General features: G+C 40.1%; 1 protein-coding gene across 1 annotated transcript; it reads right to left on the minus strand.

Annotated features, from left to right (window-relative positions):
- Positions 1-10,802: 10,802 nt before the first annotated feature.
- On the minus strand, positions 10,803-16,294 carry dact1.L (dishevelled-binding antagonist of beta-catenin 1 L homeolog). Its single transcript, XM_018230727.2, has 4 exons — positions 15,687-16,294; positions 14,304-14,433; positions 13,825-13,980; positions 10,803-13,331 (listed from the first exon to the last, which is right to left on the minus strand). The coding sequence occupies exons 1-4, from the start codon at positions 15,981-15,983 to the stop codon at positions 11,440-11,442; spliced, it is 2,475 nt and encodes an 824-aa protein (XP_018086216.1). The 5' UTR covers positions 15,984-16,294; the 3' UTR covers positions 10,803-11,439.
- Between the last annotated feature and the right edge of the window lie 1,150 nt (positions 16,295-17,444).

Here is a 17,444-nt window from a genome sequence, read left to right on the forward strand (position 1 = left end):
CTTTTTTCAGCTGGCAGAAGGGTTTGATGGAAAGATAAGGAATTAGTGTAATGTATGTCTTGCAGATTTGTATTCTCCAGTGCAAACACTGCCCTTCTCCAGCCCGTTTGACTTGAACTGCACATCCTGTACTTTAGTCCTATACATGCGTACACAGGAGACTATAAACATGTCTTCATTCTTCCCATTTCTTTCTGTATAACAACGCTACAGAAATCAGAAGGCTGGAGCCGCTTTTGACACAGAGGGAATCACATTACTTCACTATAATTTTTTTAATCAAAACCCCTCTAAACACTCATTCTCAAAGTAGACAATCTCTCCATCACAATAACTGTTCAAATTAAGGTTTCAGTTACCCCACAGAAGGGATTTAGAGTTATCTTAAGAAGTGGCTTATTAATTATCACACAATTCACTTGTAAGGCCCTTGAGTCCTTAAAATAGGTATTCCTTTTTACATTATATCTCAGGGATGTATACCTCAACATTTAAAATAAATTAATGTAAGTTTAGGCCACACCCAGTTATATTAAACTACACCCCTTATTTAGCCAAAGTTAATTTTTGTGCACACTGTTAATTATGTGTGTGTTTATGGGGTATAGTTATCAAAAATCATTTCTCACTACGAATACTGCTTGATCTCTCAGCTGCATTTGACACTGTAGATCACCCTCTCCTCCTCCAGTCCCTCCATTCGCTTGGCCTTCGTGACACAGCCCTGTCCTGGTTCTCTTCTTACATCACCAATCATTCCTTCAGTGTCTCCTACAATGGAGTAGCATCTTCTCCCCTACCGCTTTCTGTTGGGGTTCCTCAAGGCTCTGTCCTGGGACCATTATTATCCTCCCTCTATACTTCCTCCCTCGGCAAATGAATCAACTTGTATGGTTTCCACTACCACCTCTATGCTGACAATACTCAGATCTATCTCTCATCTCCTGATCTCAACCCAGAACTCCTAACTCGCGTCTCCTCCTGCCTGTCCGCTATCTCTACCTGGATGTCGCAACGCTACCTTAAATTAAACCCCTCTAAAACTGAAATGGTTCTCTTTCCTCCAACTAACACCAGTAACATCCTGGAAGTATCCATCATAACTAACAATTCCACTATCACCCCCTCTCCCCAGACCCGGTGCCTTGGGGTTATCTTAGATTCTGCCCTGTCATTCACTCCTCATATCCAGTTACTTATTAAATCATGTCACTTCCACCTGAGGAACATATCCAAAATAAGATCATTTAAAAATACTTATTCACTCTCTCGTCATATCACGTCTAGACTACTGTAACTCTCTTTTAATTGGCCTTCCCGGCCAGAGACTGTCACCTCTCCAGTACATAATTAACACTGCTGCGAGGCTCATATACCTCAGCAACTGCTCCTCCTCTGCCACGCCATTCTGTCAATCCCTGCACTGGCTTCCGTTACCTTTCAGAATCAAATTCAAATTAATGACCCTGACATTCAAAGCACTTCTTAACTCTGCCCCTCCCTACATCTCTGAACTCATCTCTATATACTCACCCAAACCTCTTACTACGCTCCTCTACTGACCTGCTACTCAACTCTTCTCTCATTACCTCCTCACATGCTCACATTCAAGACTTTGCAAGGGCTGCACCCCTCCTCTGGAACTCTCTCCCACGGTCTGTCCGACTTTCTGACAACCTTTCTGCTTTCAAGAAATCTCTTAAAACGCACTTCTTTCGAGAAGCCTACCCTTACTCTGCTTAACTACCAAATGCAACACCACATACAGTACCACATTTCTCACCCACTTAATTTGATCTTGCCCACTCCCACACCTTGTGTATTACTCCCTTCCCTTTAGAGTGTATTCTCTTTTGCATAGGGCCTTCCTCACCTTTGTACCGGTATTGATTGTGATGTATGTACCTCCATATGTTCTATGTATATAATTCATGTGATTTAGTTGTATAATCACATTTACTTTACAGCGCTACGCAATATGTTGGCGCTATATAAATACATGTTAATAATAAAAAAGTGAATTTAGAGATCACCACAGGCGTATTTATCAAAGGGTGAACTTTAAATTTCACTCTAGCAGACTGTGGTGATCTCTAACTTCACTCTTTGATAAAAATAGGAATAAAATAGGCAAATATCTGCTCCATCATTCTGCTAGACTTCTATAACCGTCTCCTGGGTTTTTACTATTTCTATTTGAAGGCAGAAGTTAGAGTCGGGTATGCTATATACTAATTGTAATTGTGCCAATTCAAAATTAAAAATGGCAACCAGCATTTTCTTTTAATTTAAAAAAATGCATATTTCATAGTTTTTAGTATATTTATATATATATTTATTAATTTTTAGTATAAAGTAGTAATGGAACTTTGATTTAACTTACAATTAATTATCTGGATTAGTTCAACTACAGACACCGAGTTCTTTGTAACAACCCCCTCCCTTCACTCTTTGTTGTGACTGATTTGGATTACAGATAAGCACAAGTCCATTATGCAGCAGGATTTTCTGTGCACTGGGCATCTAAATAATAATAATCAAACATGAAGTAGCTTCCATGCCTCTGCTTATCTCAAGAAATAAGAAAAAATAATTTGTGTTTAGAACAATGAGCAAAAATTATGCTCAGCAAATGCCCTATTCGTTGCACTTATGTTGAACTAGGGGGTGTATACTGACCTGTTAGGAAAAATCCCTGTGCAACATTCACTGGTTATACAGTTAAGTATGATAAGAGCAACTGCATGGCACAATAACACACAACTCCCTTGGGTGCTATTGTGCCTTGCTTCTATTTATTATTATTATTATTATTAACATGTATTTATATAGCGCCAACATATTGCGTAGCACTGTAAAGTAAATGTGATTATACAACTACATCACATGAATTACATATATAGAATATATGGAGTAACAAACATCACAATCAATACCGGTACAAAAGGTGAGGAAAGCCCTATGCATAGGCATACACTCTAAAGGGAAGGTAGTAATACACAAGGTGTGGGAGTGGGCAAGATCGAATTAAGTGGGTGAGAAATGTGGTGTTGTATGTGGTGTTGCGTTTGGTAGTTAAGCAGAGTGAGGGTAGGCTTCTCGAAAGAAGTGCGTTTTCAGGGATTTTTTGAAAGCAGAAAGGTGTTTAAAGGTGTTTCTAATGAAACACCTTTAATTTTTAGACCATTAAAGTACAGAATGCACAGAGAGAACCCAAATATAGAATATGTGTCAGGATGAAAAACTGTGATTAAGCAGACTGGGTTTATTTTTAAAATATCAAATATGAATTGGTTAAGTTAAAGAGTGCTTTAAAAGTGAATTATTGCAGATTCCTGTCATCTGCCTCTGTAAATAGATTTGAATATGAAAAATATTTCCCTGTCTTGCTTTTAAGCACATAGCCATTGATCCTTAAATACAATGCCTGGGTCCCCCTAGGATCAACCATCCCATTCATTTTATCGTCATTTAACACACACAAATGAATTTGCACAGATAAAGACAAATTTAGCAATGCCAAATTCTCATGGTTAATTCTCGTGGCTTTTTCTCAGGACAAATGTCTTCAGAGAACCAATTTCCTTTGTCTTCTCCTCACTTCCTGATCTTCAGAACTGTACATTTTCCTGTCTTTCTATTGTAAGGTTTTAATTCAAGTCAAACACAACAGGATACTATTCTATAACATCAGGTAATCAAAGGTACCAAGCTCCCCTGTGATCTCATTGGACATCATTTAAAGGGGTTCTCAGCCCAAAAACTAATTTTTGTATAGCGAAAGCAGCTAAGCAACTTTATTATATACTGTATATATATTGACGTCACTGAAAACGTGTCCGGTTTCATTGCTTCAAGAGAACAGATTGGGTATATTTATCAAAGAGTGAAGTTAGAGATCACCACAGTACTCTAGAGTGAAATTCTGCCACTCTACATTCATGGGATTTTTAAAAGAGTATTCATCAATGGGGGAAAGTGAAAGTTCATCCTCTGATAAATACGCCTTTCAAAATCCCATAATAATGGAGAGTGGAAGAATTTCACTCTAGAGGACCGTGGCAGGTCTGGACTGAGAATTAAGAGAGATACACAAACACTGTGAAGAGAACAGATAGAGATATACAAACACTATAATGCAATTACCATTTACAAGCAAACATATAAATATACAAATGTCTATTGGGAAGTTGCTTAAAACTACATTTTATTTATTCTCTCTTTCTTGCATTATACAAGATATCAGTTTTAGGTAGCAGCCCCTTTAAATAGAAACCTCTGCCACTATACACATACCAATCATAATATGAAATGACGTTTTGTATGACTAGATTAAAGGCAATGGCACACTGGGTTTTAATATTTTTTGATTGAGGGGGATAATCCCAACTGGAAATTCACCACTATGAGCCCGGTGATGTGTAGAAACAGCCATATTGTTTATGATTGTGCACCTGTTAGACAGGACCAGGCCCAAAGCAGACATTTAAATAACTGTTCATTATGGCACAAGGGACCAAGAAAAATGAGTTTTTGATAGTAGCCCTTGGTACACTTACCTGCCACAAGCAGCCAAGAGAAGCATTAGCTGATCCAGTTTTCAGTGGTCCACTGCAGTCTAATGAACATTTACATTGATATTAAATATTACATTTCCAAAACACACACATTGTGATTTTTTTTTATTGATTTCAAAGTTATTTGTAAATATAAATTGCTAATTAAAGCAGGGAGTTCCTCGCTGGGAATTTGCATAATGCCTTGCAGGGACTGTCAAACACTGTTTTTCATCGCAATTACATTTACAAATACATTTTAAAATAGCGGATGATAAATAATGAATATACAGTATATTGGAAAGGGGCTTAAAACATTTCCTTTCATTATGCAAAATTGTATTTTTGGGTTTATGACCCCGTTTACCTTGAATTCCCAGAAGCTCCTAAATTACAATTTCCAGTATCCTTCAACATATAATCAAGAGTCAAAGCTTGTTGAGTACAGATAAGGTCAGTCATTAACAAACAGGGCATTAGATAAATGCTTGCCAAGCTTGGAGTCAGACATTTTTATTAGGGCGAATCTGTGCGAAAAAAATAGTGAAACGCATTGAAGTCAATGGGCGTCAAAATAATTTTGATGCACGTCAATTTTGACACAATCGACAATTTATATACACGCGACTATTTGGTTCAAGTCAACGGGCATCCAAATAATTTTAACAAGGCAGATTTTTTGCTGGCAAGTTGTCGCTGCAGTTTCGCTAATTAATTTGCTTGCGGAAATTCACCGCAAATTCATGTCTGGCGAATTTATTCACCCATCGCTAATTATCTGTTTAATAGATAAACTGTGCCGAGTCCATCATTTTCACGCAGGCAAAATGAGCAGTCGTTGCTGCCAGATCCTTCCCAAGCATAAAACCCAGGATTGACTCCAGCTGATAGGAAATGGCTACTTTTGTGACCTGCCTTTTGTTTAAATGTGAAACAAAAGGATTCCTTTTCACATGGAAACAAAAGGTGCTTGGGGACAGATGAAGCAGAAAAGAATAGGCTGGGGCTATATAATGCAACTAGTGACAATGAACCTGCCAGTGGCAGCTAAAAGCACTCCAGCTAAATACAAATAGAGAAATAAAGTCATACAGTAATGTACATGGGAAAAAAAGTCTTTCTAGAGACATATCCAAGGCAAGTGAAAGCAGACACATAAGATCAGAGGTGGTCATGGCATTAGAAAAGTCAACTGCATGGGCAAATTCATTCTAACATTATCAGTAAAGGAATGTCTTATTCCTTATTCCTTGTACATGGCCAATTTAGAAAATGACATAACAAGACTTGGGGACAACTCTTATCATGCCTGCATTAGCCAAGCCAAGTTAAAACATGCAGAGGTAGAGCCAGTTTTAGGTAGATCATGCCCACCTCCATCACACTAAAAATAGTACTATTGGGAAATACATGTTTTAATACATGTATGTCATCATGCAGATGCAGAATATACTGGAGCATCTTAAACAACCTCTTCATTATAATGTTTGAGTGATAAAGAGCAATATTTAATATACATTCTATATGATTGCAAATCAAATATACAAGGCAAATTTTAATAAGGGACAGATTTATCAAAGTGTGAAATTGGAGCTCTCCATAGAAATTCACCCACTTTCTATTCATTACTAGTGATTATTAGAAGCATATTCATCAACAGGTGAAAGTCACCCTAGAGTTCACCCTTTAATAAATATGTTTCTAAAATTCCCATGATTTATGGCCTGTAAGGTCATTATCTTGATACAACCAACCCTTTTTAAAATGATTCCCTGCTCTATGAAAAAAGATTATCAAATTCAAGTAAAAAATATTAACTTCCCCAAGATACCCTTACAGTACCCCACTTTTGGAGAAATCTCCAAAATCTTCCATAGCTGGTGGATTCTACAAAACCAATTTTATTGTCCAGCTTTTGTCTCCAGCTTTAAAAAGAAAACCCATTTGCTACATATATTTTTTTTTCTACAGATAGAAACATGTTACACAATTTACTTTCCTCGATTCTAAGAACAGGTTCCACTCGGCAGCCCAACTGGTGACAAAAACGTGTCTGGAAATTGTATGTATATTTCAGCTCCTGTAGAAGAGGATGCCATACTTCCAAATAACTTTTATAATGTTAAAGAGCAAGGACACAATACATGCATATGAAAGATTCACTTCCTCTGGGATGGCGGGACAGGTTGTTACCCTCCCAAAGCAGTATTCATTGTAACCTTGTAGGGCAGAGATTTCATCCAAGAGAATTCTACTGTCTAGCCAGAACTAGTTCTACTGGGATGGGTGGGGGACTGTTACAGTAGGCTTCACTGGAGGAAGCCCAATGTGAATCCAAGGAGATGTCCAAGGAGATGTCAATACTTGATATGCAATGAGATCTATCTGTAAAGAATACTTACAGGAAGATTTGCTACACTCACCACTTAAAATGTACGGCACAATATTTTTAAGGTTTTGACAGGGTGTGTAATGTTTTAGGTATTTTTTTACTTAACGAATGACGGGCTTGCAGATGGTGTGAAGTAAAAGGTACTAACTTTTCAGTACAGTGAAAAAGGAAATTCTTAAAAATGTCAATTATTTGATTGAAATTGAGTCTATGGTAAATGGCTTGGTCGTAAATCAGAGCTTGGAAGCCCCTCCCACACAACTATTATGAACCTTAAATATACAGCGCCTCTTGCAATCCAGTCAGAGATTATACTAGCAGATCAGTACAATTTTGCCATTTGATCAAACCCAACTTTGTGACATGTGGATGCCCAGCCATAAAAGATTTTGCATACCCTAAGAGGCAGATTTATCAAGGGTCGAATTTCAAAGTGATAAATACTTCGAAATTCGACCCTCGAATTGAAATACTTCGACTTCGAATATCAAAGTATTTTTCACAGAATTTGGCCATCGAATGATCGAAGTAAGATTTTAGCGTACGATTTTACTTCGATGTGTGAAGACTTAGAAAAATGGTCAAGAAGGTCCCCATAGGCTAACATAGCACTTCGGCAGGTTTAATTTGGCGAAGTATTGAAGTCGAAAGTTTTTTTAGAGACAGTACTTCGATTATCGAATGGTCAAATATTTGAACGATTTTACTTCGAATCGAATTCGAAGTAAATTTGAAGTCGTAGTATCCTATTTGATGGATGAAGTATCCAAAAAATTACTTAGAATTTCGAATTTTTATACTTCGAAAATTTGCTCGAATGCACTTCAACCCTTGATAAATCCGCCCCTAAATGTAGGACATTTTTTTTTTACAACAAACTGGCCTGATATTTCAGAAAAAGAATCTCATGACAATAAGACAGAATAGGGAAGGGTGATGGAATGGCTGTCCTGCTTGTTGTACTTCATGGTTAAGGGATTTCAATCAGCCATGGAATATCCAGCAAAAAAATTTAAAAAAAAAAATTAAATTCACATTAAATGATTTCTCCTAAAACACAGTAAGATCGGGTTTCATAAGTTTCCAATATCAATGGCAATTTGTATTTTGGTTTTTATAGCTCTTTAAGCCTTATTTTTTGAAAGAGTACTGGTGGGGAGGGAACCAACTATGAATGGCCACAAATGGTCTTGTTATATAAATACATCTATTTATGCGATCAAAGAGTTTGTCATTCCTATTTCATGTTTCTTTACAGCAGTCAAGGAAAGGGGAAAAAACTGCATTACTTTGTGCTGCATAATTATTTTTGGTAAGAATGTGGTTAGGATTTATGAGGCAATATAAAAAAAGAAAGTCAATGGTTATTTATGGCCACCTGCATGTGAGAATACCCTGAAGGCAGCAAATTCTTTACAATTGACAGGAAATCTAAAGCCTTTGCCTTCGTATAGGATTTCTGTAAAAAGTGCTAATGCAATATTGGATGGGGGGGGCTAAAGAGACTAGCTGCTAGAAAGAGCAAGAGGGTGTATGAATTTTAGACATGGAAAGAATGAGTGAGCATTGAGAGAATTTTGGAGTAAGTAAAATAATACACAAAACCAAAGCAGGAGTGGACAAAAGTAGACAAATATGTGTCTACACAGACAAAATCTATACATAAGAGCAAAAATGTGGGGTAGCAGTGAGGCAAAGGCTCTCTCATACAAGAGAAAAGGCAAGCAGGGTAATAGATTGTCAGATACATAAGACAGTGAGTGGTCATGAGCAGAGTGCAAAAGTGGGAACAGTCTGAGAACACTGAGCAGAATATTCAGGCCTAAAAATGGGTTTTGCACCGAGAAGGGCAGGAAGATCATGACAGATTCAAAAATAGGCCCTGGCATTTCAACTACACATGGGCCCAAACAGCCCCCACAGGCCCAATAAATAATGACTGTCTATGGCATCTTACAACAGCCCCTGTGGCACTTGCCAGAATCTACCAATTGCCTGTACTGTCCTAGCCTAAATGCAGAGTAGGACTGGGGAGACCATTAGAAAATGGATAAAATAGTGGGGATATTCAGTTACACAAGGAGGTAAAGGCAATAGGTAATCCTTTCTACATGCAAAGGGCAAGACGTGTCGGAGCCATGCAAGATCTAAGCCAGGATGGGTGGACATGAATTTATAAGGTGGCTGTGCAAGAAGTCAGAACAACAGAGTCAGATGAACAGGAATCAATGTGCAGTAATTCAATAAAACCCATACAGAATAAAATGGAAAGCCTGGCATTGTACAAGTTAACTAAAAATTGGGCAGTCGGCCTTTGTTGGTGTGCTGTGGAGAATCTCACTCATAAGGCAAGCAATATGGAATTTCCCCATTCATGCAAATGTGAAAAGGGGTGTACAAAGCATGCGGCCTACGCACACAGACTTTATTTAAAGGAATAGATTGAAAACGAAAAACATTTTTAAAAAATTGGTTCTTCCCTGTGAAGCCAAAATGTTATGCAAATAACTGATGCAAAACCAAAATGTCGCATCCACATCTGATACACAGATCTGAAAAAACACTTGCCAAATTCACCCTTAACCTAATGAGGAAGCTGTAAATCAACTCCTGGCAATGCTCTGGTGCCTGCAACCAGGGGCGTATTAATATTAATGCCTGGGCGGCCGCCCTCCGGTGCCTATAACTTTATTTAAAAAAAAATAAAAATATCGACCAGCCTCTTCCACAGGAAATCCGGTGAAAGAGCTGGGGGGTAGGGGGCCGGGCTGGTTTCCGGAAGGGACGACAAGTGCACTACACGCTGTCACGCGCACTGCGTAGGGGGCGTGTTTATGGCAGCATTGGACCTAAATACACAGTCCTGCCTGCAACCATAACTGACAAAGTCAAAGAACATTGCTTTAGCTACTGAGAATGGCAACATCTGAAAGAACAAATCAATGACAATAAATAACTTGCCTTGTATTGGACACACAGGGACAGCTTCCCTTCAATGCAAAAAATAACACATGCACTACATTGCAACATACATGCCAAGGGACACTTTTTACACTGAATACGACTGCTGCAAAAGCAGACAGAAAAACTTTTACATGGCCTGTCCAAACTACTACAAATAGCTACATGCCATTTAGTTTCTTCCATGTACACAAAATACTTTGAAATGCAGTAAACTGTTTTACAAAACCTATAAAAACACAAAAAATGCAAGTAAGTACCTAACATACCTTACTATGGAATTACTACTAGCTACCAAACACACAAAATGGCTCCATAATGATAAAAGCATCTAAGCTCTATTTCCTCATTAAATACCCAAAACAAACCATAGCAGAGTTAGAGGCCAACTACACCAGCACATGCCATAGACCAAAACTCCACAAACTCCAAGAATGACATGAGCACCCATTACAAATGTAAGATACAATGCGGCTGCAATATAAAAGTAGGATTCAACAAGCTAAGCAATGGCCAAGACATAAATGCCACAGAATTTGGACCTGTGTGGGAGAGACTGAGATATGAAAACAAGATAAGAGATACAAGATGGAAGGCAGAGTGTGGACAAAGGGAAAACATAATTGTTGGTGAGAAATAGGGAGCCATGAATGTATAAGAGAAAGGGAAACCTTTACAAATGCACCATAAGTAACATATAGCACCTCTTGATGTGCTTATTAAAACACACACACACACACAAGCACATATCCTTTTCTTGATTAAAAGGAGTGTGGCAGGTAATAGAACATTTATGCATTAATATAAATCTGGCAGGTGCCGCTTCATCCAAGGAGACCCCAAATGCAACCAAGGTTACACATAACATCCATTAAACTACACGAGACTGTAGATCATTTTGTTTCAATTTAATAAATTTAAACAGCGTTAAAGCAGACAATTTATTTCCATGTAAAATGTGCTATATAATTTACAAAATATATAAAATACATGTGATTAAAGTATACATGAACTCCAATAGTGAAAGGCATATGGTAACCAATGAGATTCATGCACAGAGCATGCATATGTTTGAAGAAAGAGACTGGCATTTAATACGCTAATTGGAAAAGACACAGTTTGGAAAAGCTCAGGATGGACCACTACTAGATCTAAACCACTTCAGTTCTGGCATGCTTTATAAAAAATGAAAAAAAAAAAGTTCACTCCATTTTCCAAATGAAAAGCCAATGGAATGTTTACCAAGCATACTAGAACTGCTATTTGCCCTGGTCTTGGGTGGTCTATTCTGGATGGTTCTAACTGGACATCTGCAGATTGCCAGAGTACATCAACAGTGGACACTTTAAGAGCACAATGTAAGCAGAAGGATAAATTACGTAGATTTACACCAGTCATCGGCATTGACAGTCCACCAGAATATTCCATAGAGTCAATTTAATTTACCATAGACTTTAAATATTTGCACAAGTAACAAATTATATACAAATAAAACTGGAGTCTGAGCTGAACACATTGACTAGGTGGTGCTCAAACCGTTGTCATCAACTTTAAAGACCCAGATCTGAAGCGAAGGATTTTCTTCTTTAGGTTGTGCGATGCCTTGATTTTGACAAAGGCTTTTGCGGTGGTTTGTAGTTCAGCAGTCGCAGTGGCCTGCATGGGAAGCGTTTGTACAAACTGGGACCATATGAGTCCTCCACTTTCATCAGTATCACTTGACGTTGTGCTTTCACCAACAAATTCAACCTCACTCAGACTGGATTCACTGTCCCCAAAGCAGTTTGTTGTGTAATTGCTTTGTTCATCCTCACTTGTGTCTACCACCGTGGAGTGAAACAGAGACTCACACTCTGCAGAGTATTCAGAGTCACTAGCGATATAAGCATATGGGCTGGAGTAAGGAAATGGCACTTGGGCATAAACACCCACCATTTCTCCCTGGGCTCGCCTACGTGCCCGCCTTAATGCTTCTTCATAAGAAATCTCGGCTGAAGACTTCCATCTTCGATAATCGCCCCTCTTATGTTTAGGTTTGGCCAAGACCACATCTTTTGAGTGTCCATGAGATTTGCTTCCAGATCTGACTGCAACCGGATTTCTTCCAACTACTGCAGGTTCGAAATGAGGGTGAGCAGTTTTTTTAACCCGCAGAGTGGATTTCTTCACTTTTTTGTTTGTATCCAAGTCATCTGGGAACCTGCACTTCTTTCCCACAACCTTGCTCTTTTCTTTCAGCGTCTGGGATCCATTTTCTGCCACATATTGAACATTCGCTCTATGTTTTAAAGTGGAGCTTTTCACGATCTTCACGTATTTGGTATGCTTATGAAGTTTAACACCCTGTTGCTGGGCTGGTATATAATGAGCGTTGACCAGAAGCCCTTCATCCAAACTCTGAGATGATGACCCCTCGCTCTTAAAGTCCAATGGTGGTCTTTCATCAAAAGACGAAGATGCATGATAAGAAAGGAGTGTGTTTTGGGGGGAAACTCTTTTCACTGGTGGCACAACTTTAATCTCTTGTGGAAGAAGTGGACTGTTCTGCATGCTTTCTCCAGGAGTTACATTACAGACAGAACTTGATGTATTAGAGAGATTAGCCAGTGCATTGGGTGTAACATTTTCCTTTTGAACATTTGAGGTCATTGCTACCGAGCCCCTTGCCAGTCCCTGACACACAGACTTCACAGTATTTCGTGAATTGTTTTGGCTTTGAAGTTCATTGACATTACAAGAAGGATATGTGGAGATGGATGGCATCCTTTTACTTTCCAGCTGTTCACTTAGAGACTCCTTTGAGCACTGTTTTAGAGAAGGATAAGTGCTATTATCCACAGCGATCATTCCGGTGGAATGTAAACATGTTTGTTTAGAATTTTTCAGGTTAACTGCGTTGCTTTGAGAAACCCCACCAGTCTGTTTGACACACATACTCCCATGTCGTAAAATCCCTTTGCCTGGGTCAGCATTGACACTAGTCCTTGGTTTGTTAGTCCTTACAGGATGTGCTTTTTTCTGTATGATGCTTAAAATGTAACCATCCATTTTTTTCGCGGAAGAAAGTGGTAAAGAACACAGGCTGCTCTGATGGAGAAAAGAGTCCTCGTCTTTTAAGTGGTCTAGTTCAGGCACTATACAGTCATCGTTATCATTGTGGTCAATCCCCTCCTCTGGTTCCTCTGCCTTTATGTTGCCCATGACAGAAAGCAGAAACATAGGACTCTGCACAGCTACTGCATGAAGTGGGCTGGGGTAACGATAGATATCATTACCATTTTTAGATACCAGGTCACACTGATATTTGGGGTGCACATCTGCCCCAATGTCGACAGAGTTGGAATGTGGTGCAGAAAAGGAGCGGCGAACTGTGCCAGTTTCATGTTGACTTTCTCTGTAGTCCAGCCATTCAAGAAAGTCGTCTAAAATTAAATAAAGGGATATCATTATGACAAATGTTAAAAGTATGAAAGGCATAATACTATCCTAAACTGCATACTAACTAAAACCAATTAATGCATTTAAAGTTTCTTTTCCCTGAAAGAACCACAGGCATTTACACTATTTCAGTATGGCATGACAAGATTTGCCATACCACCAGAACGCTCCTTGCTTCACGGTGTTCTTATAGTGAACTAGCACAAGAAATATAAACCATTATGGAACATGATTATATATTAATATTCACTAGATACAAAGCACCCAAGGTGCATAGTTTCAACACTTTTCATCCAAGCTTATTTTTGTAGGCAAAACTCTGGCTTATTTTCGTAGGCAAACAATGGGGGAATTCTTCAATCAAACCAGACTACTCATCAATGCAAGAGACAGTCATGCCTGGGTTTTCTGTACACACTGAAACATATTAGAACAGCTCTCCACACAACAGAGGAAGGCAAAGAAAACAAACGTTACCTGCAGACTTTGCTTGACCATCTGTGAGGTTTAATGATGTTTCCAAGGGGTTGCAAAAGCAGGTGCTGGAGTGGCAGCTGGATAAACATTCGCTGAACACTGAGTTGGAGGAATTGGAGAGGGATCCTGAAGTCCCATCACTCAGCTCATAAAATCCTAAAAATAAAGAAAGAAAACGCATTCTTTTGTAAGGGCACAAAATACACTGCAAAATTAGAATTATTGGACGTAGTTCAGAGAATGTGCAAGGCACGAAAGGGGAATTAAAATGTCTCATTCTCAGGAATTAGAATTTTGATTCATGTTAAACAGAGTTAGTCAGTTTTGGCTTCTGCACTTATGCTGCTGAAATGCATTAGGTAAGTTGACAGGTTCGTAATGAGCGTCCCTAATTTCCTATAGTGTATGCAAAAAGGCAATATATAATCAGCCAAATAAGCCAACCAACAGCAGGGGCACATCTTCCCCTAAAAACTCACCTGAACTGGGTCGGCTGTCTGTCTCCAGATGCTCTTCTGTCTTTTCAACGTCAATTCTAAGATCGTTTATTTGCTTGTCCAACTCATGCAGCTGGCTCAGCAAACCAGCATCTCGCTTTCTAAGGCAGTTCTATTGGAAAAGGGCAGTGGAAAATGTTATTTAAAAGCCAAACCTTGGTTTTTAATATGCTTATTATACTTTCTACAGTGATCTAGTCATTGCACTACAGCACCAACTGTGCCTGGATCAAATGTGCTACTTGCAGTATATGCATACAAAGATTTGTCTTTAAAGCTGTACCCAAAATAATTTAGAGGCCACTATAGAAGGTATTGACTGCATGGTGACATTTTAGCCATATATTGCAAATGACTAGTACTATATAAAAACACACACACATATATTATATTTTTTTTGTGCTGTTTTGGGAAGCACTCTGCTTCCATTCCAGGTGCATGGTAAAAGTTCAAAATGTACTCAAAAGAAAGACCAGAATTTATGGTGTGTGTTGCTGGTCTTCTTTTGTGTGTGTGTGTATGTATATGTATTTATATATATATATATATGAAATGTATGATTGAGAACAGTGTGTGTATATGCAAGCAAATGCATAAATACACAAGACATATTAAAGCTGCACAACTGAAAGTGCAAGGTAAGGGCAATGAGGTTAATCCTGTAATAGGGCTACCCACTGGGTTCTGCTAATTACAAAATGACTAGAGAGCCAAACAAGGGAGGCTGAAAGGGTTAAGCTCCTTAAACGTGTCGATTAGAGCCCCTGTTGGTTTTCCTTCCATCTGACACAGCAGCCGATTGACAAAGGCAGTTTCATTCAGAGGCAAAGTGCGGGTGTGAGGCTGCCCCCTGGTGGTTGCACGGTGTCACTAATTGCTCTTGCAAATCGAGTCATTATACGAGAAAGCAAGTCCGTTATACAGAGCGACTCCCTTCCACACGATTTAAAGTCTGAAGTCAGAGGCTTTCATAGGCTGCATACACACACACATTCACATATATACACACACACACATATATACATACATACACACAGAGACAGGGGTTGGAAATGTCTTGTGTATGGGTAATGAGATCAACATATTATGGGGGGGGGGATCAGCTGGGGGAGGTCAGTCAGGGCTAAGAAATGATCCAGGCAGTCTACATGCGACTAATATGTCACACACAGTCCTTGCCTGGAATTATAGTGGCAGCAGTGCAGCCTTATGTATATAGTGAGTTAAATGTGCAGCCTCTAGTACATGTGCAGCGAATAGAATGTGCAGCAGCAGCAGTAGGTATGTGTAGTTGTAGAATATAATCCAGTGAGGAGATTTAGAGCCGACTAGATCCCCTTATAACTTGCTCCCCCGGGCACCTACCAACTGTTTCTTTAGCAGCAAGATATTGTCCTCCAGGAACTTCTCCTCCAGGCTGCGCGGGTTGTCGCCCGTCCGTGCCGCAGCGTCTCCGTGTGTCCGTGTCCCGGGGCTCAGCACGCTCTTTATCAGCACCTCCTGCCGGTGTCTCAGATGCCCCAGCTCCGCGAGTCCGGCCAACGTAGCCTCCAGGCGCTCCCGGGTCCTCTGCCGTTCCGATTCCGCCTCTCCCTTGTCCTTACGGCGGGGGCTGTCCTGGTGTTGCCCCAGGGGCTCAGGGGCGGCGGGGATCGGCTTCATCCTCTGGGAACGAGCGAGGCACAAGCTAGAGCGGCAGCCAGGCTGCAAGTGATGTACAAGGGCGCTCCAATGAGACGGGGATCTTTATCCTCACACTATACCGCAAGAAACCAAACTCCCAGTACTTATCAGCGGATACAATGCATCAACTTCTGCGACTTAGCGTCTCCTGCGCAGGGCGAGTGCCATCTTTGCTCAGAGCCAAAGCAATGCGAAAGCGCTCATGACAGCCCCGCACGACTAACTGCCACTCACTCCTCTACTCTCTCAATCCTTCTGCAACCAGTCCTGCGGCTCCAGCCAAGCTAAGTAGCCTTCGCTTACGTCACGCACGGTCCGACCCCGCCCCCCGTGCTCCGCATGCACACACTGACGGACGCTCCTCTCACTTCAGCATTACACATGGCGCAGTCCACACAGCACACACCGTTCGTTCATTTGTAGGCAATGGTAAAACATTCATTAAAAAATACTCGTTAAATACAGTGTCGGACTGGCCCACCTGGATACCAGGAAAACTCCCGGTGGGCCCAGGTGTTAGTGGACCCTCTTGTTTCTAAACATTTGGCCTATTTTTTTTTCCCTATTTCTTTATGGGGAAAATGCTGAATAATGGGAGAATATTGTAACTATATATAAAAGACTAGGAGAATAAAGAGATTGAGTGAGTAGAGGAAGAATAATAGTTTGGAAAGATCCACTGTCTAACTTTTTCTGGTGGGTTCACTGTTTTAGGTTTTCTGGTGGGCCCAAGGTCTAAGGCTTTCTGGTGGGCCCCTGGCATCCCAGTCCAACACTGGTTAAATATAAAATGTTAGTCACAATGCTTCCCTTATATTATACATTCAGCCCAGTAATTCACCAACTCTCCATCCTGTATATTACTGACAGCCAGATCCAGGCACGAGGTTTGTTGCGCTGACTGGAATCCACTTTTGTTCCGAACGGTGCCGGTGTGCTACTCTGGGAGAGGTAGTTCCATGAAAGCTATTGCTTCCTTTCTTTGTATCATATAAGGAAATAAAATATTTGCTCATTTGTTAAAAAAAAAAAACTGGTTAGGCAGCAGAATCCCCCCACACATACACTTTCTCAGATCCATTGTAATATTCCATGTCATTTTTATGGGTTGGCTCACAATAAGGGGCGGGGGTGGATTTGCAGGTACCACAAAGGGGGCTGGATTTACATAGTGGGCACCCGTAGGCCCAGGTCCGGACTGAGAATTGAAAAAGGCCCTGGCATTTCAGGTACACAGTGGCCCAATCAGCCCATAAAGAGGCCCAAACAGACCCCACCAGCCCACTAAATACTGACTTTCTATAGCACCTTATAGCAGCCCTTCTGGCATTTGCCAGAACCCACAGATTGCCAGTCCGGGCCTGCGTAGGCCCATTGCCTTTCGTCGCCCCAGTCCCCTCATCTTTATTTGGGCAAATTTATCTAAATTTATTTAAAAAT

This window comes from Xenopus laevis, chromosome 8L (assembly GCF_017654675.1).
Source record: "Xenopus laevis strain J_2021 chromosome 8L, Xenopus_laevis_v10.1, whole genome shotgun sequence".
Taxonomy (NCBI): Eukaryota; Metazoa; Chordata; class Amphibia; order Anura; family Pipidae; genus Xenopus; species Xenopus laevis.

What these genes read in the sequence shown, in the direction of transcription:
- dact1.L (XM_018230727.2), bottom strand. Translation starts at nt 15,983, where the DNA reads ATGAAGCCGATCCCCGCCGCCCCTGAGCCCCTGGGGCAACACCAGGAC. An exon ending in AGACAGCCGACCCAGTTCAG is followed by an intron (nt 13,981 to 14,303) that starts GTGAGTTTTTAG and finishes CTTTATTTTTAG; the next exon opens with GATTTTATGAGCTGAGTGAT. An exon ending in TGGTCAAGCAAAGTCTGCAG is followed by an intron (nt 13,332 to 13,824) that starts GTAACGTTTGTT and finishes ATTTAATTTTAG; the next exon opens with ACGACTTTCTTGAATGGCTG.